Source organism: Balaenoptera ricei, chromosome 11, assembly GCF_028023285.1.
Source record: "Balaenoptera ricei isolate mBalRic1 chromosome 11, mBalRic1.hap2, whole genome shotgun sequence".
Taxonomy (NCBI): Eukaryota; Metazoa; Chordata; class Mammalia; order Artiodactyla; family Balaenopteridae; genus Balaenoptera; species Balaenoptera ricei.
In genome coordinates, this window is record NC_082649.1 from 50,179,022 (window position 1) to 50,204,769 (window position 25,748).

General features: G+C 37.9%; 2 protein-coding genes across 4 annotated transcripts in view; one reads left to right on the forward strand and one right to left on the reverse strand.

The window, feature by feature from the left end:
• Positions 1-11,548, forward strand: part of CMC1 (C-X9-C motif containing 1) — a 72,995-nt gene extending 61,447 nt beyond the window's left edge. For all 3 annotated transcript variants that reach the window (XM_059939051.1, XM_059939050.1, XM_059939052.1), the window contains 2 exons: positions 7,699-7,789; positions 11,285-11,548. In XM_059939051.1, the coding sequence (XP_059795034.1) occupies positions 7,699-7,789; positions 11,285-11,405 (212 nt within the window). In that variant the 3' untranslated portion in view covers positions 11,406-11,548. The remainder of the gene's footprint in view (positions 1-7,698; positions 7,790-11,284) is intronic.
• A 1,966-nt stretch (positions 11,549-13,514) lies between these two features.
• AZI2 (5-azacytidine induced 2) overlaps positions 13,515-25,748 on the reverse strand; it is a 35,026-nt gene continuing 22,792 nt past the window's right edge. Inside the window, exons 6-8 of the mRNA XM_059939053.1 lie at positions 23,581-23,639; positions 18,238-18,356; positions 13,515-15,924 (exon numbers count right to left, since the gene is read on the reverse strand). Of these exons, the coding sequence (XP_059795036.1) occupies positions 15,512-15,924; positions 18,238-18,356; positions 23,581-23,639 (591 nt within the window). The 3' untranslated portion in view covers positions 13,515-15,511. The remainder of the gene's footprint in view (positions 15,925-18,237; positions 18,357-23,580; positions 23,640-25,748) is intronic.

Sequence of the window (25,748 nt, forward strand, 5' to 3'; positions counted from 1 at the left end):
AAAAATCTCAAATCTCAACTGTGTTCAAGGAAAGCAAAAACCAAAAGACTACTTTTATGTATTCATGAATGATGATGTAATACATCAAGCAGTACAATAAGAAAACTGATAAAATAATGGTTTATTTCACTGTGGCATCATTTTTCTAGGTGATTCCATCATTTTGTTTTCATATTATTTTAGCCTTTTTTAGCATAGTTGGGAATAATTGCTGAGTCATGATGAAATAAGTTCTAGGATAATATAGTAAAATGTTTCATTAAGATCATTAAGAGTCTATATTGTGTCTTAGCCTTATACAAAGATGCAATGAACCTATATGATAATTGCAAGATAGAAATGAGTTTTATTGTATTGTAAAATATGTCTGTTTTCTGTGGTTTTTTGGAAGGCCTCTAAGAAAAAATGAAAATCATGAAATATCTTTAAAATATTGGTTAGAGCTACTCATGAAAGAAACTCAGAAATTAAAATTGGGTCCAGTGGACCCTGATCTCTATACAGAGGGTCAGTGTCTTGGTTCCCTTGCCTTCTGTGATGCCCCAAGGTCCTTTTGTCTTCCAGTCTCCTCTCTTTCTCTGCTGGACCCTTAAATATTGGCAGCCCAGTGGTTACCCAGGGCCTCTTTACTTTTCATTATTTTTAATAAGTTACTACTGTCAAAACAGTGTCTTCCAACTTGCCTCAGCCCCGTAGAGCTGAGTGCTTTCTGGAGAGTCTACTTGGATATTTCAAAGGTCCCCCAGCTAGATGTGTCTGAAACTCGGCCTCATCTGTTCCCTGTCTCCCTCCACGGGCTGCAGCCAAAACAGAACAGTGTCATATGTGTTTCTTTTCTGGTGTTTTTGAGTCATCAGACTGCGCCGTCTGCTCCCAGTGAGAAGTGTAGGCCAGCGGTCCCCAACGTTTTTGGCACCAGGGACCGGTTTCGTGGAAGACAATTTTTCCACGGGCTGGTGGGGATGTGATGGTTCAGGCGGTAATGCGAGCGATGGGGAGCAGCAGATGAAGCTTCGCTCGCCCGCCCGCTGCTCGCCCGCTGCTCACCTCCTGCTGTGAGGCCCAGGCATGGCCCGGGGGTTGCGGACCCCTGGTGTAGGCATTATCCCTGACTCCTTGTCTGTTACCCCCTGAACTGATGCTTCTACTCCTCTGCCTTTTACCCCCTTGCCATCTCTTGCTCGGATTATTGTACTCACATCTTAACCAGTGTCCCTGTTATTCCCACTCCTGCCTCCCTGCCAGCTCTTCTAGTTGTCTGCAGAAGAAAATCTGATGGTGCCATTCCACTGTGTTAAACCCTTCTAAGGATTTCCATTCCCCTTAGGACAGAGCCTAAACACTGAGCACTGCCTGCTGGTCACAGTGGTACATGCCTGTCCTCCTCCACCTCCTGTCCACCAGTTGGCTCAGTGTAGATCATAGCTTACAAGGATGGTAAGCCCCTCTTGGATGGGTTTGGAGTCCCAATTCTGTGCTTCCACAGCACCCTCCCTGCCTTCCCCTGTCTGAGTGGGTACCACGCTCGTCCAATAGCACTTTTTAATTGTCTGTCCTCCTCAGGGACTGTTGGTTCCCTCTGTCTTGTTCAGCATGGAAACCACACAACCTAGCATAGTGCTGGGTGTGTAGTAAGTACTTGGAAAATGTTTGTTGAATGAATGAATGACTGATATTTTATGAGCCTATGGGATAAGTACTGAAAGAATATTTGAAAAAATTTAAAATTTTAATTTATTGAATCAGTTAATAACTGTAAAAGCCTGAATTAACTCATTGGATAGTGCCTGGGATGTAATAAGTACAATGTTAGCTATTATTGTTGTTGTTACTGTTATGAGGCCGGAATGTAAATGACTTTTTTCTTTTTCATTCTACTCTGATAATTTAAGAAAAAAATAAATGATTTGAGATTAACATATATACACTACTATATTTAGGTAACCGACAAGGACCTGTATAGCTACTGTGTAGCACAGGGAACTCTACTCAGTACTCTGTAATAACCTGTATGGGAAAAGAATCTGAAAAAGAATGAATACATGTATATGTATAACTGATTTACTTTGCTGTACACCTGAAACTAACACAACATTGTGAATCAACTATATTCCAATATAAAATAAAAAATAAAAAACGAAGAAAAAAAATAAATGAAATATTTGCAGTTGGAGCTCTTCTTAAACATTAAGGTGATGGCATGATTTGGTGATTTCCCATCTGCAGTATTTTCGATTTACCTTTGGAAACGGAAACATTTTGAAGGTGTGAGTGCAGTGAAGAAACCAGTGTTTCAGTGAATGTGTCTCATAAAAGATGAGGTGGCTTCTGCGTGTTATGTTTTCCATTGAAGGGTTAGTTTTATGGATCTCTTGAAAAATTGTCTATGGAATTTTGTTGTTGTTACAATGTTTGCTGGCAGATACTCACTAATACACTTTTTGCAACTAAATTGAACTTGTCCTAAGTAGCTTCCCACCCAGTCTAGAATTATTTATAATATTTGGCTTTTTTGTAGGTTGGATTGGATTGAATTCTTTCCAAAAGCCATACTACTGGTATCATGGACTCAAAGGTTATGAAGAGAATATATAGTTTCGTTACTAAATTTTATAAACAAATGTATTCATAAAGTCAGAGCTGTTTACAAACTATTTCCCATGAACTTCATGAAATACTGTTGATTATATAGATAATGTGCTTTGTGGCCTGTGGCCATGGCTGCCCTCGCTGAGCAGCCATTAGGAGGGAGAGGACACATGCCTTGGTTCAGGTCTTCACCCCTGCACGAGACGCTGGTGAGCTCAGCACCCAGGGCCCTCTGCCCCCACAGCTTGAGGAGGCTCTGCACACAGGCCTTCACTTAGAAGATAGCTTCTCCTGGGAAAATTAGCTTTAGATTTCAATTTCTATTATAAATCTAAAACTGACAGACACCTTTGTCTGAAGTGAAATCTTAAGAAAAGTTGACACCGACCTAGACTCTCCCCAAATTGTATCATTTAAAAACCTCTTCTGATTCAGTAACTGGTCAACAGATCATTTATACATTGTATCAAGTACATCTCTGTTTTTATTATCTAGCTCATTATAAGGAAGCTGGTTTATGCTTAAGATTTCCAGTTGTAGAGTTGATGATATGTTTTGAATTTAGGGTGATTTAAAAATCTGCCTACTACATTTCTTTAATAAGCAAGACCTCCTAAATGTCTTTCCTTTAGATTAAATTGATGTTCCAGATTTAAAAGTGAAACCATCAAGATGGTGGTGTAGTCATGGAAATATTACACAGAGCTTATATGTTAACATTCTAAATTACGTTGGTACCCAAATAGAGCTCTGCTTTTTGTAATGCTGGAAAAAAAAATAGGTACTCTGTAAGTACTTTACTGATTGAGGAAATAAAAGTACTAGAAAGTTAGAAGTAAGTGCTATGTCTAAAGATGGTTGTGTAAAAATTCATAAGCTCGGGATTTTTTAGAAAATATGTTAGTGGAATCATAAAGGAGTGGTTCTGGTCAGAGATATGAAACATTGGAATTACTTCTTTTAATCTTGTATGTTTTTAAATTGTCATTTCTCATTGAATGCTTTAGTTCTACCTGTATGACTGCATTTGCAAAATAATACGTTGCTTGAAACTGACTAAATGAAAAGTGTGGAAGGTAAGTGTTTCTGCTCCCATGCACAGCCTTGCCCTTCATCCTTGGCTTAATCAGGAAACCTTATTATTGGCGGTTATTTAAATGTTAAAATACATTCAAAAGTTCCATAAATTAAATGTGTGAAAAGCAATGAATTCCAAACCATTTCTTTCTCTTACTGCTTTTATATGGAGGTTCCCCAAGTTCTTTCTTATATAAACTGGAAATTATATAGATTTCTTGTACTTAATTACAGTATGATTATTTTGCCCATTATCCTAGACTAATAGAAGACTTTGTCTCTTTCCGTTTTCCCTAGCTTCACTTGATCCAAATTTTATCATGCCCACAGAATATTTTTACCCAATAGTTTATTTATTAAGTGGTTTCTTTCAGAGAAATGAGTGTTTACAGAAGAAGGATAGAATTTCATGTTCTTGATATTTTGAAGAAAGAAGTCTTGAATGCTATCTTTAAGCACATTTCTTTAAAGTTTGGAATAACTTTTAATCATCTCTCTCACTGTTTATTGATATTTATTTGCATTACCTTAAGATATACGTAAGTGAATGAAAGTTCATTTTCATAGTCTTTAATGGTGAATAATTTATTTATATACAGGTATACAAGCTCTTTAACACTTAATATTGAGAGACAGAAGCGATTTAAATTGGGCTTGTTTTAGAATACCATCCTAGGAATCTGGCAACATCACTGTTATATGAATGTTTGCTAATGTGGTTTGAAAGAAGGATCCTCATTAAAATCTTGTTGCTAAACAAGTGACAGAAACCTTACAAACAGCTTGAGGCTTCAGGCCAGTCACATTTACTCCTGAAGAGATCTGGACAAGTGTGAAAATACAGAGACTGTGCCTTTATTGTAATCAGAACACATAAATGCTATCTGGAGTCAATTCCCTACTTGAGGACATTTTTAGTCATATTAGGGAAAACAAATCTTAACATAATTCAATGCCTAAGCCTTCTGTTGTGAATTTGTCAAGTGTAAAAGTATTGGGTGTGTTAAATTCAGAAAGTGTACTTTTGGTAATAGCCCTTGTATTCATGTTTTCCTGCAAGGGACTGGGGTTTGGTCAACTAACATATGGTCATGAGGTAAAGTTCATGATGCTCATGACCTTTCTGTAGATGATATTTGAGTGCGCTGGTTGATCCAGGTCTCTGAGTGATGGTGAGGCTGCGAAGAGTCAGTCCACGGTTTGTCACCACCGTCTAACATTTAGTCACTTCTGGATTAACTATGTTCACATTCCTTTTGAGGGTTGCTTCTGTCTTAATTCTTATTTAGGATCATAACCCTTGCCTCTAGAAAGGCAGGTCTTAACATCAGGCTGTGTGAAGAGCAGTTAACATGTAGGGATGCTAATGGCTTTCCAGAGTGGAAGTTAGTGGACTTTTCAATAAGCTTGTGGCCCCCCATCAGGACCTCTGATGAGAACGAGCTGATTGTAAGTCTGCTCTGCCTTTTTGAGTCATAGGGGATCCTCATCAAAGGACACAGGAAGTCCCCTTGCTCTGATTTGGCCCACGTGCCCAGCTCATCAGTGAAGAGACGACAAGAACATTTGTAGTTGAGTGAAAAAGATGCCTGATTCGGTTTAGGACTCAGTGAACAGTGGCAGTTCTGAGACTGGTCAACAGCAAGCTGAAGGAGCCCATGCTCTGAGCTGGAGCATCCCTGCCCCGCTGTGTGTGACCAGACACGCACACCGTTTGAAGTGAGGTCCTCTCCCACATCAGCTGTCCTCGCTCCCATCGCCCCTCATCCTGCAGACTGTGCAGTGGACTTGGACGTCTGTGCCATAGGCCTCTTGGTCTGGCACAGCCCCTCGACGGAGTTTCTTGTGCATTTACAAATCTCAATCATTTTCAGTTTGCTTGTGGTTTAAAACCACTTTTGTTACACATTTTGTATCTTCATGGAGGCTCCTGAAATTACCTGCCTGCTTTAAGATGATTATAAATTTTATTTCTTAGTAGCTGAAAGGGTAATACCAAGCTCAAGAAAAGAGGAGAATCCTGATAATTTTGTACTAAAAGAGTTATAAAATCTATTCTCCAGCTTCTCTGTGAGGATGATGTCATATTTTAAGGTCTGACATGGACATGGTTGGTTACAGACTGGAGGCAGCCGGGGCTGGGACTAGAGCCCCCAGTGGGTAGGAGAAGGACCAGAAGAGTTCAGGAGAGTCGCTGCCAAAGCAGGGGAACCCCGCGCACTGTCCTAAGGAAGGGCTGAGGAGGGACCTGGTCTGACCCAAAGCAGACCCAGTAGAGAAGCAGGGGGCCCCACTGTGGCTGGCCTCTGGCACCTGAGTTTTCTGGGTTGGTGGTCCTGAGAAGGCAGGATGCCAAGGGGCCAGTACAATTTAAAAGGGAAACTACCAGAATGGAAATGTGATAGAAAGCCGTTTGGATTTTCTGGAGCATTTCAGAGTTGACTCAGGAATGGAATGGGAGCCCTATTATCAGAAGTGAAGGACCATGGCAGGTTGTCTGAAAGAAAGAGGGTAACTTGATGCCATCAGAAGACACACAGAAACTGGCCCCCAGAGGCCTGTGTCTGGACACAACTCCCCTTTTACTCTTCCTATTCATTTCTTCTAGAATATACTCTTTTTTTTTAAATTGAAGTATAGGTGATTTACAATGTGTTAATTTCTGCTGTACAGCAAAGTGATTCAGTTATACATATATATACATTCTTTTTTTAATATTCTTTTCCATTATGGTTTATCACAGAATTTTGAATATAGTTCTCGGTGTTATACAGTAGAACCTTGTTGTTCATCCATAGAATATACTCTTTTTCTCTATAGGGAGACCTTGGAGATGCTGCAGGTTTGGTTCCAGACCACTACAATACAGTAAATATCACAATAGAGCGAGTCACACAAATTCTTTGGTCTCCTGGTGCATTTAAAAGTTATGCTCACACTATATTAAAGTGTGCAATAGCCTTATGTCCAAAAAAAGAATGTACATGCCTTAACTAAACAATACTTTATTGCTAAAAAATGATAACCATCATTTGAGCCTTCAGCGAGTCGTAATCTTTTTGCTGATGGAGGATCTGGCTTTGATGTGGGTGGCTGCTGACTGATCAGGGTGGGGTTGCTGAAGGTTGGGGTGAATTTCTTAAAATAAGACAACAATGAAGTTTGTCGCATCGAAGGACTCTTCCTTTCATGAATGATTTCTCTGTAGCCTGCAGTGCTGTGTGATAGCATTTTGCCCACAGTAGAACTGCTTTCAAAACTGGAGTTAGTCCACTCAAACCCTGCCGCTGCCTTATCAACTAAGTTTATATAATATTCTAAGTCCTGTGTTGTCATTTCAACAAGTTTTATAGCATCTTCACCAGGAGTAGATTCCAGCTCAAGACCACTGTCTTTGCTCGTCCATAAGAAGCGACTTCCCCTCTGTTCAAGTTTTATCAGGAGATGCAGCAATTCAGTCCCATCTTCAGGCTCCACTTCCAATTCCAGTTCTCTCGCTATCTTCTCTGTGTTGGCAGTTACAATAGTAACATCAAAGATCACTGATCACAGGTCACCATAACAATTATATTAATACTGAAAAAGTTTGAAATATTTCAAGAATTATCAAAATATGACACAGAGACGTGAAGTGAGCAAATGCTGTTGGAAAAATGGTGCCAATAGACTTGCTCGAAGGAGTGTTGCCACAAACCTTCAATTTGTAAAAAAAATGCAGTGTCTGCACAGTAGTAAAATGCAGTACAGTGAAGTATGTCTGAATTAGAAATCCTACTTAATCTACATTCTGCGTGCCTCTGTGAAGCCACCTCACTCTTCACCTCATAGGTCTCCTCACCCCCCTTTCAAATCTACAGAGTAAAGGACTTCTATTCTGCCTTTTATTCATGTACACGTCTTTTGTGGAGCATGTCCTGTGTGCCAAGCACAGTCTAGGTAATAGATGTTAAATGAGTGAATATTTTAGAGCTGTTAACAATTATAGTGATGTAATTACAAGTCATTTTTTTTCTTCCAAATTTTTAATTTCAGATTTCACTAAATGTTGCAAGGACTCTGGAATCCTTATGGTAGTAAAATGCCGCAAAGAAAATTCTGCATTGAAAGAATGTCTAACTGCTTAGTAAGTAGTTACCTCAGCGTTTGTGCTCCTGTGTATATGTGTGTGTGTAGTATGTGTAGTAGATAAGAGTATGTTATTTAACTCATTACATGTAATATATTCTTTACTTCTCCCCAACAAATTTGTCATATAGTTGGCTGAGTCTAAAATTTTAATTTGTTAAAGATTCTTCTAAGAAAAACGATACAACATATTTATGAAGGGTCTTTTCAAGTTTTGTGTGTTTGTCAGCATTTTATCTGATTAAAATACATGATTTTTCATGTGATTTAATAAATTCCTTTTTATGAACAGAAAATAGAATATATTATAGATGGGTTTGTGTTTATCTCTTCTAATGAAAAGGTACTTTTGCCAGCCTTGGGATCTTTTGGACTAATGTAATTTAACTTCTAGGAGAGTTGCAATAAATCAAATGAAGGCTACAAAGGTAAATTTAGATTTTTTTTTTAAGTTAATTAATTTATTTATTTTTGGCTGTGTTGGGTCTTCGTTTCTGTGCGAGGGCTTTCTCTAGTTGCGGCGAGCAGGGGCCACTCTTTATCGCGGTGCCCGGGCCTCTCACTATCACGGCCTCTCTTGTTGCGGAGCACAGCCTCCAGACGCGCAGGCTCAGTAATTGTGGCTCACGGGCCCAGTTGCTCCGCGGCATGTGGGATCTTCCCAGACCAGGGCTCGAACCCGTGTCCCCTGCATTGGCAGGCGGACTCTCAACCACTGCACCACCAGGGAAGCCCTAAATTTAGATTTTTGAAGTTAAATTACTTTGAAAAATAATTCTTAAATATCATGTTCACTGATATTCTCTTGTAGTTCCTTGAATCTTAAAGTAAAAATATGCAGAGGTCTTTGAATGCATCTGCTTTCTGCTCATCTCCCCACGTTTTATCACCCACATTATTGACAAGCAGTGTTGTGGATACAGTGCTTTAGTGAGTAGGGAGTTGGTAGTTGTCCGTGAGATCTTAGTTTTGGTGAACGCTTACTTCCTTCTGTACTCTGCTCCCCTAGCCTGTGAAGCATCTATGTCAGGATGGTTTGATACTTCTTAGGCAATTACATAAAAAGTGGTGATTATCTGAATCTTAAATTGTTTTCTTTTTTGATAACAAATAATGTACACATGAATTTATAGACTCTTTTAGAATACTGAATCTCCACATTTATAGATGAGGAAACATACTCCAAGTCTGCATGTCTTTTCTCAAGTCAATAAACAATTCTAATAGCTGCTCTTTTTTATGAGCCCAGACCTGCACTAAGTGTTTAACTGTGGAGAAGTAAGAGTTCTGGTCCCTAGAGCTCCCAAGAGATGTTGAATGAATAAATGAACCTCTTTCACATTTGTGTGACTGAATTTGTTAAATTCCCTTTTGTACATTAATTAAAGGATTTTGACACCTCGGTTTCAGTCATCATATCATAGGGACTCATTATTCTTAGTTGGGACAGGACAGCACTGGAGCCAGGAGCAGGGACCGTGGAGAAGGCAGCGGGCTGGTGTCTCCTGGGTCCCCTGGGGCGCAGCTCCCCCTGCAACCCATGCAGGGTCCTCACTGTCAGGTGGGGTGATTATTCCTCACGTGGAAACACGTCACCCCAGCGCTGGCACATAGGAGATACTATGTACTCAGTAATTGTTAGCTCTTTTTAAAAGTCTGTGTTATTTGTTAGCTTTTGTTATCTGGATATTAATCATTGGCATATCCTGCCATCTCTCGCCCCCTAGAGATGGAGGAGAAGATAACAGGTCCCAGTCCATCCTGGGGGGCAGGGGGAGGCTGTGCCTGCTTAGAAGAGAGGGGAGCGAACCAAGAGGAGTGACTGACATTTGTGGGAAAGAAATGAGAGCTATTAGGAAGAATTCTACTTGACCTCAAGTCTCAACATACTCTAAGAAATACTGCTTTTTTTGTCTTTGCTTAAGTGGGGGCTCTGCTTTACTTACTGTCGACATTCCATGGGTGGAACCACTACCCTCTCTCATCTCCGCCTGGTGACACCCTGAAACAGTTTTGTGTTCTATTATTTCTCCCTGTCTCTTCTCACTCATCCCTCAATAAACTGCAGTTTGGCTTCTGCCCTCACTCCCCTGGAACTGCTTTTCCCGGAGGTTCCAGTGAGTGTCTTTTCCATCTTTTCTCTGATACTTGACCCCTGTCTGGAAACCTCTGGAAGTCCCTTCCATCTGGCTTCCCTCTTTACGCTCTTTCCTGTCTCCTCAGCATCTCTACCTATTTCTTCTCCACCTTTTCTTCCTTAACGTCTTCCTTAAAGCTGGTTCCCCAGGTTCTCTTCTCCGTTTTAAATCTGAGAAAGCTCAGTTTGCACCCGTGGAATTCAGCTGCTTCCTATGGGTCATGGCATTTCTCCCCTTCCCTTTGCCGGTCCAAAACCGAACTGAGCTCCTTTGACTCCTGCCTCGTGTCTTTGTGAATTCTAGTTGTCGCGGATCTAGAATCTTCCTGGTCTCCTAACTGTTGATTTCATCTCAATCTCCCCCAGATCCACTTCATCCTTTTCATCAGAACTGTGCTTCCTTTGGCTTAGGTCCTCCTCATTTCTTGTCTGGATTATTGTAATAGCTTATTTATTGGATCCTCTTGCTGCCCACCTTTAGCCTATCTGCCACATGCTGTCAGATTCATCTAAGGCAGTGGTCCCCAACCTTTTTGGCACGAGGGACCAGTTTCGTGGAAGACAGTTTTTCCACGGTGGGGGCGGGGAGGGGATGGTTCAGGCGGTAAGGCGAGCAGTGGGGAGCAGCAGATGAAGCTTTGCTCCTTGTCCGTCGCTCACCTCCTGCTGTGCAGCCCAGTTCCTAACAAGCCACGGACCGCTACCGGTCCGTGGCCCAGGGGTTGGGGCCCCCGATCTAAGGCACAGAACTGATCTTACAGTTGCTTTGTGAATAGTGCCCGTTCAGGGTAGATTTGACTTCCCAGTGGGGCATGAATGGATCGCCATGATTTGGCCCTCCGCATTCCAGCATCTCAGGCCCTTTCTCCTGCACATGATCTGCTATGGTGGTACTAATCTACTTGTACTTCTTCATGCATCACAGTTTTTCCATATCTATGGGATTTTCCACATGTGCCTTCTATGTGGGTTTCTGTTGGTCCTTCAAAATGCAACTCAAACGTCTCCCCCGACAGCTCCCCTTTCTCCACTCTGCCCCATGTTTCAGGCCACAACTGCCGTAGTACTTTGTGTGCATAATTGTGATGCAGTCTTGTCTGCTCTCATGGGTCCCTGAGGATGGGTGCTCTGACTTCCCATTGTCCTATCCTGGGACATTGCTATTCAAAAAAGAACCATTAGGTCTTTTTTTCCCTTTAATTTGGTAGCCTAATGTTTACAATGAATTTATGACCATTACTAAAAACCTGCTTCTAAAGATTGTGCCTGATGAACCGGATGTCTGAATTTATTGTTAAAGTGAGCTTATGTGCTTGCAAAGTGATTCACTTTAAAAGATTTTCATTTTCTTTCTAGCTATAATGATCCAACCTTTTATGAAGAATGCAAAATGGAATACCTGAAGGAAAGGGAAGAATTCAGAAAAACTGGAATTCCTACCAAGAAAAGGCTGCAGAAGCTTCCCACAAGCATGTAGGCAAATATTCAAATGATACTCAGTAATGCCAACGTTCATGGAAATCACAGTCACCTGAAATGATGGACTCAAAGAAGTGTTTGCTTTATCCTTAATTATGGAAATAATTTTATCTGAAATAAAGATTTTTTTTAAACTTCAAAGTTGAGTTTATTGAATGGGATAGGAGTAAGTGGGGAATTGGAACATGGTTTACCTGGGCATAATGGGTTTATCTTTAATTATGGAAATAATTTTATCTGAAATAAATAATTTTTTTTAAACTTCAAAGTTGAGTTTATTGAATGGCATAGGAATAAGTAGGGAAATGGGACATGGTTTGCCTGGGTCGTAATGGGGTTTTTCATATAGAGAACAGCTATAGTTCTCTAACAGTGATCCGATTTTTAGGTTTCCACATGAATCTTACTCATCAATCTGTAGACTAATCATGGGGCCAGAAGTAACTAAAGGAAAGCAGGAATGGACAGCCTTCAAAGGAGTTAATAACTTGGCAGTATAGCAGGATGGTCATGAGCCTGGCTCCACCACTGAGGATTAACTGAGTAGGTAAGTAGAGTATGTAGGACAGAGTCTTGGACGTGGTAAGTGCGCTTTAATGGTTATTCGTAGAAGTAAAGGCTTATTTGGAAACATAGATGAGATAAGTGCTTATACATGAATTAGTTTTACTTACATCTTTAATAGAAAATTTCCTAAAATGTAGTGGCATTCCTTGACCTGTTAATTCTGCTACTGAAAATATTTTAATCTTTTTAAAAGTCTTCTTTATAAGGATGAATGACCTTTTGTAACATAGTAGTGGTTTCAGGAACTAGTGTAAAAAATTTCTGTCCTGACGTAATAATTTGATCCCAGGTTGAGCTTTTATATTAAAAGTTGCTCTTTTTTTCCTATGAGCTGTTAACTCTTCACCATAGCCATTGCAACTAGTTTCCAGGTAAGTAAAATTTATATGTATTTACATAGTTTTTATTAAAATCACAAATAGAAATTCCTGCCTACTAGGACAAGATTTAACTTAGGCCCCAATCCCATGAAATAGATCTGAGATCGAGTTAAAAGTAAATAGGACCCTAAAGAACCATGCGATGTTCAGGTTCCACACTTTGCTCTTGAGTAGACCACTCAAAGGAACTACTTGACTCTTACTTGAAACCCAGAGAGACCACATTTTCCAGGCATACAGATCAAGAGGAGGGAGGCAACAGGAGCAGACAAGCAAAGCAGATACAGCCACAGAGACCACACGGCATGGGGGTAAACAAGCCCACGCTCCTCTGGGGGCATTTCGATATTGGTGCATTTCCTAGAGCACAGGAATTAGTTTGTTTTTAATGACTTAAGTGAAGAAAGAGCAAAATGGTTACTTTAAAAAGGTACTAAAAATATACAACTTGTGGTTATTTTATAATTTTAATTAGAATTAGAGGGGCCAGCTTCATTTTTATGTGGAAAATTCATCTATGTAGATGTCGCTTCCCCACAGGTGCTAGACAGACTAGGTTATAGAGTATAAAAATGTCCACTGCATCCATGGTACTCTGGGGAATCCGTCCCGTGTGTCACTCGGCTCTTCCTCTGGCTGGCACCCCTGCACCTCTGCTGACACTCTCCTGTCCAGTGACAGGCCACGGATCTTCTACCCGTACGATCTGCCTTCTCCAGACAGCACTTCTGCATGAGACCATGACTGTTTTCACAGGATTCAGTCCTTTAGTGCTTGAAGCCTGAACTCTCCCTTCTACTTTGGTTCTTGTGTTCCACAGAGGTACATCCCTGCTCTACTTACGAATTAGGTTCCATTTTAACAGAACCTCAGTTTCCTTTTAGAGAAGATGTAACTTCTATTTTAGCTAATGGGGAGGATTGAGAGGCTTTTGTTGTTGTTATCCGTGTTCTTTTCACTCTGTTGAGTTATGGATGTGCTGAATTGGGTTATCCATATAAAAATCTGGAGGTTAAAGAAATTTTCAAGGGAAGTCCTTTGGAGCAAGCTTCAGCTAGTATGAAACAAGTCAACAAAATTTTCCATTTTAAATAAGCTACAGATGGGCCATTCTCTCACTTCTCTTTGAATCTTAACCAATAACAGAAATGATCATAAAATACATTAAAAAATTTATGACTGGGAAAATTTCTTTTGGTTATTCTTTCCTAAATAGTTTTACATCATTTGTTTAGCACTTTAAACTGTCAAGAACATCAACCACTGATTTTCTAGCGTACCTGTTTGATAGCTACCCTATTGTTTAGATGCAAAAGCACTGTCTCTATTCAGAAGTTGGTTTAACAAGACAAATGTCTGTTACATGAATCAGATTAACAACCTATAATTGGTACATGACCCTGGAATATTTAGGCAAGGACAATATTTCCACTTCAATTTCAAACAAAAATAATTTATTTTAAGTAATGTCTTGGCATTGTTCAAAACATTAAGCCATTATGTCATACGACTTATTTTCTTTACAAAGGAAAATGCTCAATCTTGGTTTTAAAAAAGGCAAACCAGTAAGCTACATTAGAGATTAGATATAATGTACAGCCTATGCAGCCACATGACAAATAGTTTCTGCTGCTTTGTTATTACACAAGTAGTTGCTTCCTTCAGCTAAAGCCTGGAGTCTTGTATTTGTTTTATGCATATTGGGTTTTGTTCTATTACTTGGCAGGAGATCGTACTCCCTCGAGTCAGCTGTGTTCATTGGTCAGAATAAATTCCAGCATCTGACACCAACTCCATTAATCACAGACAAGCTTGAATAAGTGAGTAAGATAATAGAAAGACAAATATCTGGTGAATGGTGAACACTGTTTATATATGTATGCTATTCAGTTAATGTAGAAGAGATTTGAAATATTCTTTTGAGTCCAAGGGGTTTGGAACTGTCTATCAAAAAGGATAAAGGCCTTCTACATGAAACGCTTTATCTCAGGCAAAAGATGTAGGAACGGAGACATATATTACTAATATTCTTAATACCACCACCCTGAAAGAATACAGAGAAATTTCCGTATGAAGCCATCCTTGTTACTTGTTTATAAATGATTGATAGGCTCTTAGAATCAAAGCTTTGGGGGACATTTCATGATTATACTATATCATATATCAATACAGCACAGAATTTGGTTTCTAGGATTATAATTTCTAATTAATTAAAAACCACTTTCTCAATAAGTAAAATTACATTTCAAAACAAAGTTTAACCAGTTAATAAGCTGCTCTACGTAACAAGCAGGTGTAGACCCTTGGAAGAAAACGGCTTTATATAGTTACACACCCATTGGGATTTTCATTATAGCACTGAAGGACAGATTAGACTGAAGCCTTTGTGATACTATTCCTACTTCTAACTGGATAACGTATATGACTGTAATAGTTTATTCACACACCACATGGTTTTTCAACTATTTCATCACTTTTTTTCAATTAAGACTTGAGGGATGTACCAGGACAGAGTTGGCTTCAACGAGCAGATCATTTCAAGTCTTAAAATCCAAATTGTACTTTAAATTTTATCAACATCGTGATTAAAAAATGACTTTAAATCTTATACTTTGAGACACAATAGCACACATATAGATGCAATAACCCAGATAATATTGTTCCACTGTAATTTCCTTATCCTTACGCATTATAAGGTCAGCAGAAATATAACCTAAGTCACATTGCCATTTTACTCCTTTACGCAACTTAAAGCAACTTAACATGCTTTTTCTCTGATACAATGGTCTCCTTTATTTGTATGAGTTAGGCATTTCACATGCTTTGTAAAACCATGTCTGAAAACTTTAAATTCCATTCTTCATGTGAGGGGCAGAAATGTACAATTATCATCAAAGGTAGAGTTGTCATTGTGAAACACCTTAGGTTTATTAATTAGTAACACATATCTGATTCTTAGCCAGAATATGGAGCTGGAGGGTGTTCTTTCATACTGAAAAATCAACTACATAATACGGTACATTATGTGCAAATGTAAATACTGAAGAACTCTGCAAAAGTTTAATCAAAATCTGCTTTCAGTTTGTTAATGATTTCCCAAGAAAACCACTGAGGGAGATACAGCAACCTCGTGAGAACATCATAAATCTCTTCATAATTAATTTTTATAATGGCAGTTTTGATTATGTTGATCCAAGTAATGCAGTGGTGGCAGGTTGGGTAAAGGCAAAGGTTTATTTTTAGTTTCCCCAAATGTTGTCTCACTTGATTTAGGAGGGCTTGGGAATACCCAAGAATTATCTTCTAGAGAACTTCTGCCATAAGAATTGTGTTCCTGAAAGTTTGTGCCATCGTGAGGAATGGATCGCTCATGATCTGTCCATGACTGGAGAGCTGCTTTCTCTGATAAAACCTTTGCATCTCCTGGTAAAGGGGAAGACGTGGCGTGACAAAGAGTTTTGCCGTTTGGTGAGAGAGGGGCCTGTCTTTTGTACGTTACGGTAAAATTCGTCAAGTGCAGTTTTGTGCTGTCTTTCCCAAGGTCTTCCATGCATCCTGTTGGGGCGCAAGCTGAAAAGAAAGCACAGGCTAAGCATCAGCTGTCCTGGTATTTATGATCAGAAAACAGTAAACAAACACTTTGTTAATTTGGTTGATTCTAGAACTGGAAATGGACATTTCCAAGTTAGTACGATCACTGCGGCAGTGTGACTTGAAGTTGACAGATGATCTCAGTTCTAATCCTGGATCCGCTATTTACTGACAGGGTGACACTTGACTGCTCCAGGTGTCACTTCTCTCGTCTGCAAAATGGACACAGGAATCTTGTCCCGCCCATATCACAGTGAACATGAAGAAATTCCTATTTTAAAAAGCTGGAAACCAATTCAGTTAAAATACAAGTAAAGACCCTGTTCCGCAGAATGTTTGTGTGTCAGTGGAGACTAAGAAAGCTGTTCGTAAGTTTTAATAATTTTGTTAGATATAATATTCCTTAGCTTAGTCAAATCTGTTTTCCATAGGTGGTCCAAAAGTAAATTTTTCCAGAAATAACTACATTGTGAATTGGTGAGACCCAACTGAAATTTAATATATATTAAAAGGCTTTTATGGATAAAACAATTTAAATTAAAAGCTATAAAATCATCTCATTTCTTGTCAAATATATATAATGGTAAATGTAAATTCTGCTATGGTCACAATATAGGTCAAAAAAAACAAAAAAAAATGAGTTTAGTAACCTGTAATGGCTTAGAAAACAGACCGCTCTCCAGCTGCTGTTCAGCCACAGACGACACAAAGCAAGGGTGTGCTTCCCTCCCTCTGCATTGCCTTTCCCCAGGCAGCAAAGACAAATTCACCCTCAGCCCAAGACGGATACCAAGTGCAACCAAGGCCTGACTCTAGTTTTAAAGGAGAAAGAAACTGAACCACATTAAAAAATAAGCTCATTGCCCCTTTTCTTGGGAGGAGGTGACAGTGCTCAGCTTCTGGACAGGGTGACATGTGGGTCTACAGAAAAGGTGACCTGGGCTTATCTCTGTCCACTCCCCAAAGCACTCAGTTCTTTGTGGAGAGTGGCGGCCCCGGGCCTGGCACTGTCGTAGGAAACGTGCTAGAAACTTTCGGTTCAAAGCAGGATAAGACTGATCATTCACCAGCTCAGAAGGGACATGACAATAAGCATTTCCAAATGAGAAGAGAGCATTTCTCAATTATTTTTTGGAAGTTCTGTTTAGTATATAAGAGGCACACTGAAAACTCACTGAAACATTACTCCATGAGTCTCGTTTAAGAGAGGTCTTATTTCTACCATCAACTTAAAGTTGTCTCATACGTAACCCTGGCCACTGGAAAACCTGAGGACAAAATGAACCGTAAACTAAGTTGGGACGTGCCAAAGCACCTTACTGTTTTGCCTGGTTCATAAGTAACTAACCCTAGAAACAGAAAGGCAATTCTGAATTTAGCTTTCTGTCCCAACGTGCAATGTCCCCTGCCCCACAGGAAACCTTCCTGAGGAGAACTATTTATAAAATCTCTTGTGCCCTCTTCAGGGACAATTTGAGGTGCAAATGACAATTTTAAATTAATGATTTTTTAAAAAATAAGTCACATCTCAGTCCTTTAAAAATGAAGTTTACGGCAGTCAAATTTACATTACACAACTTTACAGGAATACAACCATTACGTAATAAAAGGTACAAATGCACTGATTTTTTTCCGAGGTATAGAAACAGCTTTGGCAAAGTAGCCACTACTAGTTAACACAAAACTCAAGAAAAGGTTTAATCAGCCAAGCAGTTAAATATGAAAAGCAAAGCAATGAAAATTTTTGTTTGGTTGAAAGGGCTAAGTGAATAGCATCTAGTCTCTATTCAAAACAATCTATCCTTTAAGGAAAGAAAAATTAAGTTTACAAAAAATGAAAATAACCAAATAACGAATCAGAGTTCTCTCTTTAAAAACAATTTAAAGAGCTACGTCTTTGGTGTATTCTGTAGCACTGGAATGAAAGTAGCTTTTGGTGTCTTGGTGTCTTTTTTTTTTTTTTTTTTTTAAATATATGAAGTAGTTGTGGTAAAAGGTCAACTAGAGCAAACTTAACACCTCAGCCTTGAACACATAAGCAACACTTGGCTGAGAAAAAAGCCACAAGGGGAAAAGAATACAGTACTGAAGAAACACACATCAGCAACACCTTTATGTGTGAAGTTGACCAGTATGAGGCTGAAGCCAGAGCAGAGAATGGGTGGCTGTGAATAGACTACATATACTTTGGCTTATCAAACTCATTTGATGAGATTTCAATAAGATACGATAGCGAGTTGCTCTTTGAGCAGTTTGGCTGGAATCAGTGGTTTCCGGCAAACCCTGACTTGCCTTTCTTGATTGCAGTTGGGGTTTTCAGCTTTCTTAGCAGTTCAGCTTGTACTTGAGTCACCAGATGTAAATTAGACATTTCTCTCTTCAGTTCCCAGTATGCACTTTGCATATTATCACTGAAATACAGGGTTTTTTTTTAAAAAAAAAAAAGTTAATGGTTATTATTCTCTGTGGAGAGAAGGGGATAACTTTAAAATAGAAATGAGCTTATCTGCATTTCTGCTCAAATTGTTGTGAAATAATACAAATCAAATAAAACTTCCTCATTAAATAATTAAAATATTTAAATAGAGCATTATAACAAGTGAAAAAATCTTATTCACAATACATTTACCTAATTTTAATTAATTAACTGAACTATATTAAACAGAAGGGTATTATAAAAAGTGTTCTAACCAACGAGTTTAATAGTTCTCTTCTCAGGACTGAGATTTTATGATAGCCTACCATGTGCAGTGGCGTTAATATATTTAATAGTAAGGAATATGGTCTTCACTTGCAAATCTGATCAAGAATAAAGTGACATTCATTCATGGATGGATTTTAAATTTGTATTTATCTTTTGATTGTTCTGATGTTGTGAATTGAAATGTTGTTATCAATTCTGAATGTACACCAAAGCCCACATTAAAATAAAATTTAGGTTTCATGCATTCCAGTCTTTTATGTTTGACTGGGCTGTCTCATATTGTTGGTTCTAAACCAATGTGACATGACAGCACAAGACATGAAGAGCCAGCTGATTTCCTGGTAAGGGAAAAGGAGCTGGAGAGAGGATTATATGAAACAGAAATAAAAACTTCACAAATACCTCTCATAATTAAAAGTATTTTACCTCAATTATCTGAGAAGTTATAAATCAGTTATTTTAAACCTAATTTTATTGAGTTTCGTCTTCCAGTAAGCATTCTTATTTGCATATTCATGATTTTTTTTTTTAGGTTCTTAGTTGCCAACTAAATAAATCAAAATCTTCAACACATATGTAAGAACAACTGATCTCATAGTGTTCAAACAACCCCTACTACCTCTTAAAGATATTAGTGTAATTTTAGTAATAATGAAATCAAATTAAACAAACATGTCACGTCATGCTTCAATTTTTGTCTAGCTATAAACAAAAACCTTTAAACAAACTACAAGGATAACACTCTTCATATCTAAATCTAATATTCTAATTATGGAAACAACAGATATATTCAAAAACAGTTATTTTGAATTATGACATTCCTTTTTTGTCAAAATATTCCCATTCCACTCAGACTATAATTCTTTCAATAGGAGCAGGAGAATAAACTTTATACTGCTTTTGAGAAAAATCTACCCGTTTTAATCTGTTGTAACGTCATTTGTTAACCAGTAGTCTATTAAAAAACACAGGGATTTTTGCAAGTTTTTGATAGGTGTGAAATAATTACTTCACAAAAATTAACCACCTCTGCTTCGGCAGTCAACATCTGAGCCGTGTGCTACAATGAGTGTGTCACACAGGAACTGTCTGAAGTGTGAAGAGTCAGTGATTCCTTGGTGCAATTCTGGGCATTCAGCATGCTTCCCAAAAAGAGTTACTCACATTACGTAGCAGCTAAGTGTAAACACTGTACATGTGCTAATTCATGCAGACAGTCATGATATGAATCATACAGATTAAAAACAGTGGCTTGAGATGGTAAATCAGTACCTGACTTGGAGAAAAGCAAATACAGTATTCAAGACAGTGTTTGGATACTGGAATATCAAACATTTCATCATTCAAAATAGCTAACCATACAAAATAAGAGAAAATTATAATAGAGGTGTTAATGCAGCACTAATACACATTTTCCAATTCAGTTTAATGAAGACTGCTTATAAATTAGGTGACACCAAAAACTAGGTCACCTAGTTTAACATATGTCTAAACTTTTTCTTTTACCCTTAATGTCACCTGAATTGAAAACTACAGATATAAAAAACTAAAATTATTACTAAGTATAAGCTCTCCCTCTTGTGGATAACAAAGTAATGGCAGTTACTTTACACTTTACCATTTATATTTAAAGTGCTATAGTCTTCAAAGTGTGTTAAAATTTTTAAAATTCTACTTGAACAAAATGTTTAAATCATTGCTTAAGTAAGACTGGACAGTTGTCATCCACAGATCTTCAGCAGAGCTCCAGCTAACCTTTACTTATCCAGGTATTTTTGAGACTATAAACTGTTCCCCTTCTACCTCCCACCAGCTAGGAATATAAATTAGTTAAGTTTTGCTTTAAATACCATACAAGCAAAATCCTAATGATATATATAGTTGTGTACAAAGAACTCATAAAGCTACTTGAACACTGAGATGCAGCACCAAAGTACCCCAAATGAGAACCCTAAGAAATAAGACAGATGAGACAATAAGATAACGGTGGTTGAGCATGTACTATGTGCTAGACAGGCACCTCACCCCGTTCTCACACAAACGCGGCAACCTGGGAGCTCACTTCACACACAAGGAAGCAGGTGCAGGAGAACTTCCTGACTCTAACAAGCTGCTGTTCAAAGCTGCCTTTTAGCTATCCAGTCCTGTGACTGACTGCTGCCCTTTGTGGGTAACATTTTTCAAATCATCGTAACCTTCAGCTTCATCACATATTTACCAACCACTGACTTCCAACACAACCTTCTTCGTCCCAGTATAAAATTCCACACCTCTAAATTTTAAACGTAACGAAACCTGCTTATCCACATCTCAAGAAGGGGGCACATGTCCAGCTTACATGGTAAAAACTGTGTAAAAGCTCAGTTTTCTTAATTGACACTGTACGTTCAACTCTTTAATACTGAAATGAATGTTCCTTTGTATAAGAAAAATCTACTTGAATTTTTTTTTTACTTCAGCCCTATTTTTCTTTAGCTTTTGAAAATTTATTGAACTACTACATTCCCCAGAGGAATTAAAATGAAAGTATGGTATATCTTGACAACTGTGATTTCTTCAAACAAGCATCTTTCAAGTATTTTTAATTGTAAGGCACAGCAGGCAATCATTTTACACTGCAACCCATATTCTGTTATGTTCTATTCTGTTTTATTTATTTTTAAAATGCTTGTCTTAACTCACAAAATTTCATGATCAACTAAGGCAACACAGCACAGTGTGAAAAACACTAACCTAATCCCTATTTCCTAAACGAAGAATTTGCATCTGAAGAAGTTACCCCATACCTAGATCTGGCTTAAGAACTGAAGGCAACAACCTAAAGGTAACCCCAACTAGTACACTGGCAGGACACTGGCCAAATTTCTGATAGGCAGGGCTGTTATTGTTAAATGATATTGTTTACAATGAGGAACATATAAAAGGCCTCCAGTAATTAAAATGTTCACTCAGGAAACAATATGGTACCACCTCGTTCCCCTGGCAATATGATGGAGGAAATGCAAAAAAGGAGGTGATCCAAAAAAGGGGAGTTTTCCAAATAACTGGAAAATAATCATTAAAAATACCTAAACTTTTAGTTAATGGTTTTATGGAAACATTCCTATGTACTTTTCTCCTAATACAGTAAACTTAATTTATCATCTGAATTGTTCTATTTAGAAGTGGATGACGTAACTTAAAGACTAATAAAACATAGGACTATAAACTGTAAATAGGTATAAATGATAAGGTAAAGGAAAAACAAGATAAAATGCAGTCAGGAATGAGGCTAACATAAAAATGCATGATATAAAGTTTACCAAGGGTAAGCTACAAGTTTGGTTATTAGTTTTCTAGTTGCTAACCAGAAGAGGGAGAGCTAATCAGTTCTGCAATCCACACTGCTATGGGTTTGCAAACACAGAAATGTACTTGAGCACTGAGGAGCCATTAGGACCCGCTTTAATTACACAGTTCTTTAACATACAGAAACTCTTAGACTGAACTTCATTCTAAAATCTGTTTCTCTCAGTTGATACCCTGAATTGATACTGAGCTTTAGAGAATTCAAAACTGTACTTCGAAGCCACAATTACATAGTTCTCAGCCTCAGAAACCAGACTCATCTCTTGGGGCCTTCCTCCTCCTCCAAATCCTGGCCTAGAGATCCTTCACTATCTTTTTAGTTATATGATGCCTTCAAACACACATCTTTTTGGTGGGTGGCGGACAACTTTTCAAGTTACTCTCAAAAAAAGTGATCCAAATTATGTAACACTGCCCATGAGTGGAAGCAGAAGTCCTGTTCTATACCATGTACTTCTAATAAACTATTTATATAAGCCCTTTTATTTGACCTACTGATTCTAACATGCTTCTTTCCAAAAATGGTTTAAGAAGGCTTGTAAAAATGACAAATACAACAAAATTAATAAGGGGAAACCTAGGTTGACAGGAAGAAAGAAGGTAACTGACATAGAAGACACCTTGGAAAAATAATTCACATGGATGCTATAGTAGACACATGTTTTAAAGAAAGGAAAAACATCCTTGCTGTATATTTAGATGAAAGTTGAAGGCATAAGTGAGCTACTGTTTGAATGGCAGGGCTGAGCAGCTGCAATAGAGACTGGCCCATGACGCCTATAATACTTACTGCTGGCCCTTCACACAGGAAGAGGGGCTGCCCCTGGATCTGGAAGAGGGGCTGCACTGTGTTTCCTCATACTGTTTTCCCCAACTGAGCGTTTCTCTCCATTAGATTTTTGATAGGAGGAATAGGTACGAGATAATTCAGTAAATTTTGGAAGCCAAACGAGCAAACAATGAAGTCAAATGAGTATGTTTCATTGGGTGGAAGTATCCATGGAGAGAGGGGATGCTAACATAACAGAACAAAAATTATCAGATAAAACAATGCACTTATGTTACTTAAATAAAAATGATACATATATTTGAGGAAAACAAAGGCCGAAGTAACATACATGAACTCTGATAGCTACTTTTATTCTTACCCCAAGAGGACAGTTCTCTTAAAATTCATGTCATATCAAAGACTAAGGCTGTCCAAGTTTGCCCTTAAGACAAAGTGATATTGCTGTGTATGGAAATGCGTAATTCTTCATGTAAAAATCAGGATTACAGAATACTTCTGCACAACTAGCTCCCTAAAATCCTATCTAAAATATTACTGAATGTTCAAAAATTTTATCTAAGGCATCACAATATGCACCTTTCTACTGCTCAAGTTCAAGCCTGTTGTTAAGGAACAGTTAAATATTTTTTATAAATACATTGTGATCAGAAATTACATGCAGTACCCAAATAGTGTCAATCTGTTTTTAAGGTTAAATCATAACAGAAATCTAAGTACCTATACAAAGTGGCCTACAGAACAATTATTATTGTTATATAATGTATTATTATTGAATGTTGAAGGATGTTCATACCTTGAAATGCTTAGTCTTTGGAGATCTCTGCTCTTCAGATTGTCTTCCTGAGATGGATACTGTCATTGTTTAAAAAACAGTTTAAAAGTTGTAATTGTTACCTTCTATTTATTCTCAAAACTTTATTACCCTACACATGCTTCAGCTTTTACAGAATACATCTGTAACTGTACAGCATAAAACTAGTATCTTATATTCAATTTTAATGAAATAACTCCAAATCTATACCAGATATTTCTAAATCATTTCCAATTATTTAAAGTCATTAATGCTTTAATTTTCTTTAAAAAATAAACTTGCTCTCACATAAAAGACCTTGGAGTCTTACAAAATGTATTTCTGATGATACCAATCTGAAATCTATATTCAAAAAAGGGTAACAAATTTATCAAATTACTGTTTCTTCAGGTATAGCTGAGTGAATTCCACCAGAAAATGGAAGTTTATTGGTATTTCACTTTTTGGTATTATTACAAAGAAGTACCAAAATTTAACAGGTTATTGTTTAAAAAGATTAACAAATTTCCTCTTTCCACAAGAAAATGACAGGGAAAGGACTTCATAAAGTCCTTATATACTGCCAAGTTTTAGTAGTTTAGGTTATAGATGACAAAAAGAACCTATAAAAGATATTTAAAAGTGGACTTAATACATTTAAGATAACTCTGTAACACATTTGTTTGCAATGCATTCAATTCAGGGTCTATAACAAATTAAAATGACTATCACAGGCACTAATTCTATTAGCAGAAATGGCCAGTATAAACTAAGAGAACAAAATTTAACTTTACCACTTCTTATTTATATAATCTAAATGATATTTTTTAAAGTGGAACACTAAAAAGCCACAAAAGGACTTCATGAGTCCTCTGAGTTTGGGAGTATAAAATATCAAAATGTACTACAGAAGTTAAAGTGTCTTTGGATCTGATTGTTCAGAAAATACCAACTAAATACTGTAAATGATTTAGTTGCATCTCAGGGAGCCCTGTGGAGAGGGGAAACAGAACTGGCCCACAAGTCAGAGGAAGTCTGACCACTAACAAAGCACATAACCTTGGACATTTTCCTTTCCTGTTCCTCACAGGAAATGAAGGAATCAGATCAAGTCACTTATCGTTTCTCTGTATAATTAATTAAAAATATACATTTTAATTAGTGTATACTTATACATATATGCACAATGGAAACCCTGTTTTTAAAGCCAATGATAGTAAACAAAACAAAACACCTAACAGTTTTGCTTGGTGAAGTATTTCTCCAGCTACCATCTAACAATTCAGAAAATCTAACATAAATTAGCAAAAAGCACAAAGGAATTGTCTCTAATACTCAAAGACCCTATTCCTGGCCAGTCATCAGTTTGCCATGTTCTAAAGGCAGTAATGGATCTGTTTCCCAACTTGTGCCATCTGATGTTGGAGTTTCACATAAATGGGCCCATAGCTACAAAATCCTGGGAAACACTGTTCAAGTTAAATAGGTTCCTGTACTTCAGGACTGCTCAGAACCTTTAGTACACACAGCACACTGTGCATCTCTAAAGAGGCTGTTATTGGCTACCTTAGGCATCTACACCAACTCCATTTACTGAGCCAGTGTTTCCTACGCTTCGGTCCTAGTGTCTGTTTTTCTCAAAGGAGCCGCTGTTCTGAATATAAGTGGCTGGAAAACTGGAGGATACAGAAAGTAAAAAAGGCCCATAGTGGAACTGATCCTGGAACCTTGACCTCATTAATACCAAACACTGAATCAACTGAGTTCACTAAGTACTTTAAAAAAAAAAAGCAAAGCCCCCAAAGCCCCACACTTCAGAAGGTGTTATAAAATATGTTTCACAGAAAATACCATCTTAAAAATATTTCTAAGTATGGCTACAGTAGATATAAGATTATTGTGAACATAAATTTTCTCTCCATAGCTTGCTCTTTGACTCCCATATCCAAGAGGACTCTGACCAGTAATACCTTTGAAACAAGACTGAAATGTACACATCCCACAATACCAAGATTTAAACTTGGAACCCTTGATAAACTGATAAATTTCCACTCCATCTTTCCCTGGTTCATATCTTTATATTAGTGAGCATTTTTGACTTTAAATCTCCCCTCCCCCAGCCAAATAAATTCCTATGAAGAAGGGACCGTGTCTTAAATCCCCTTTTCAAA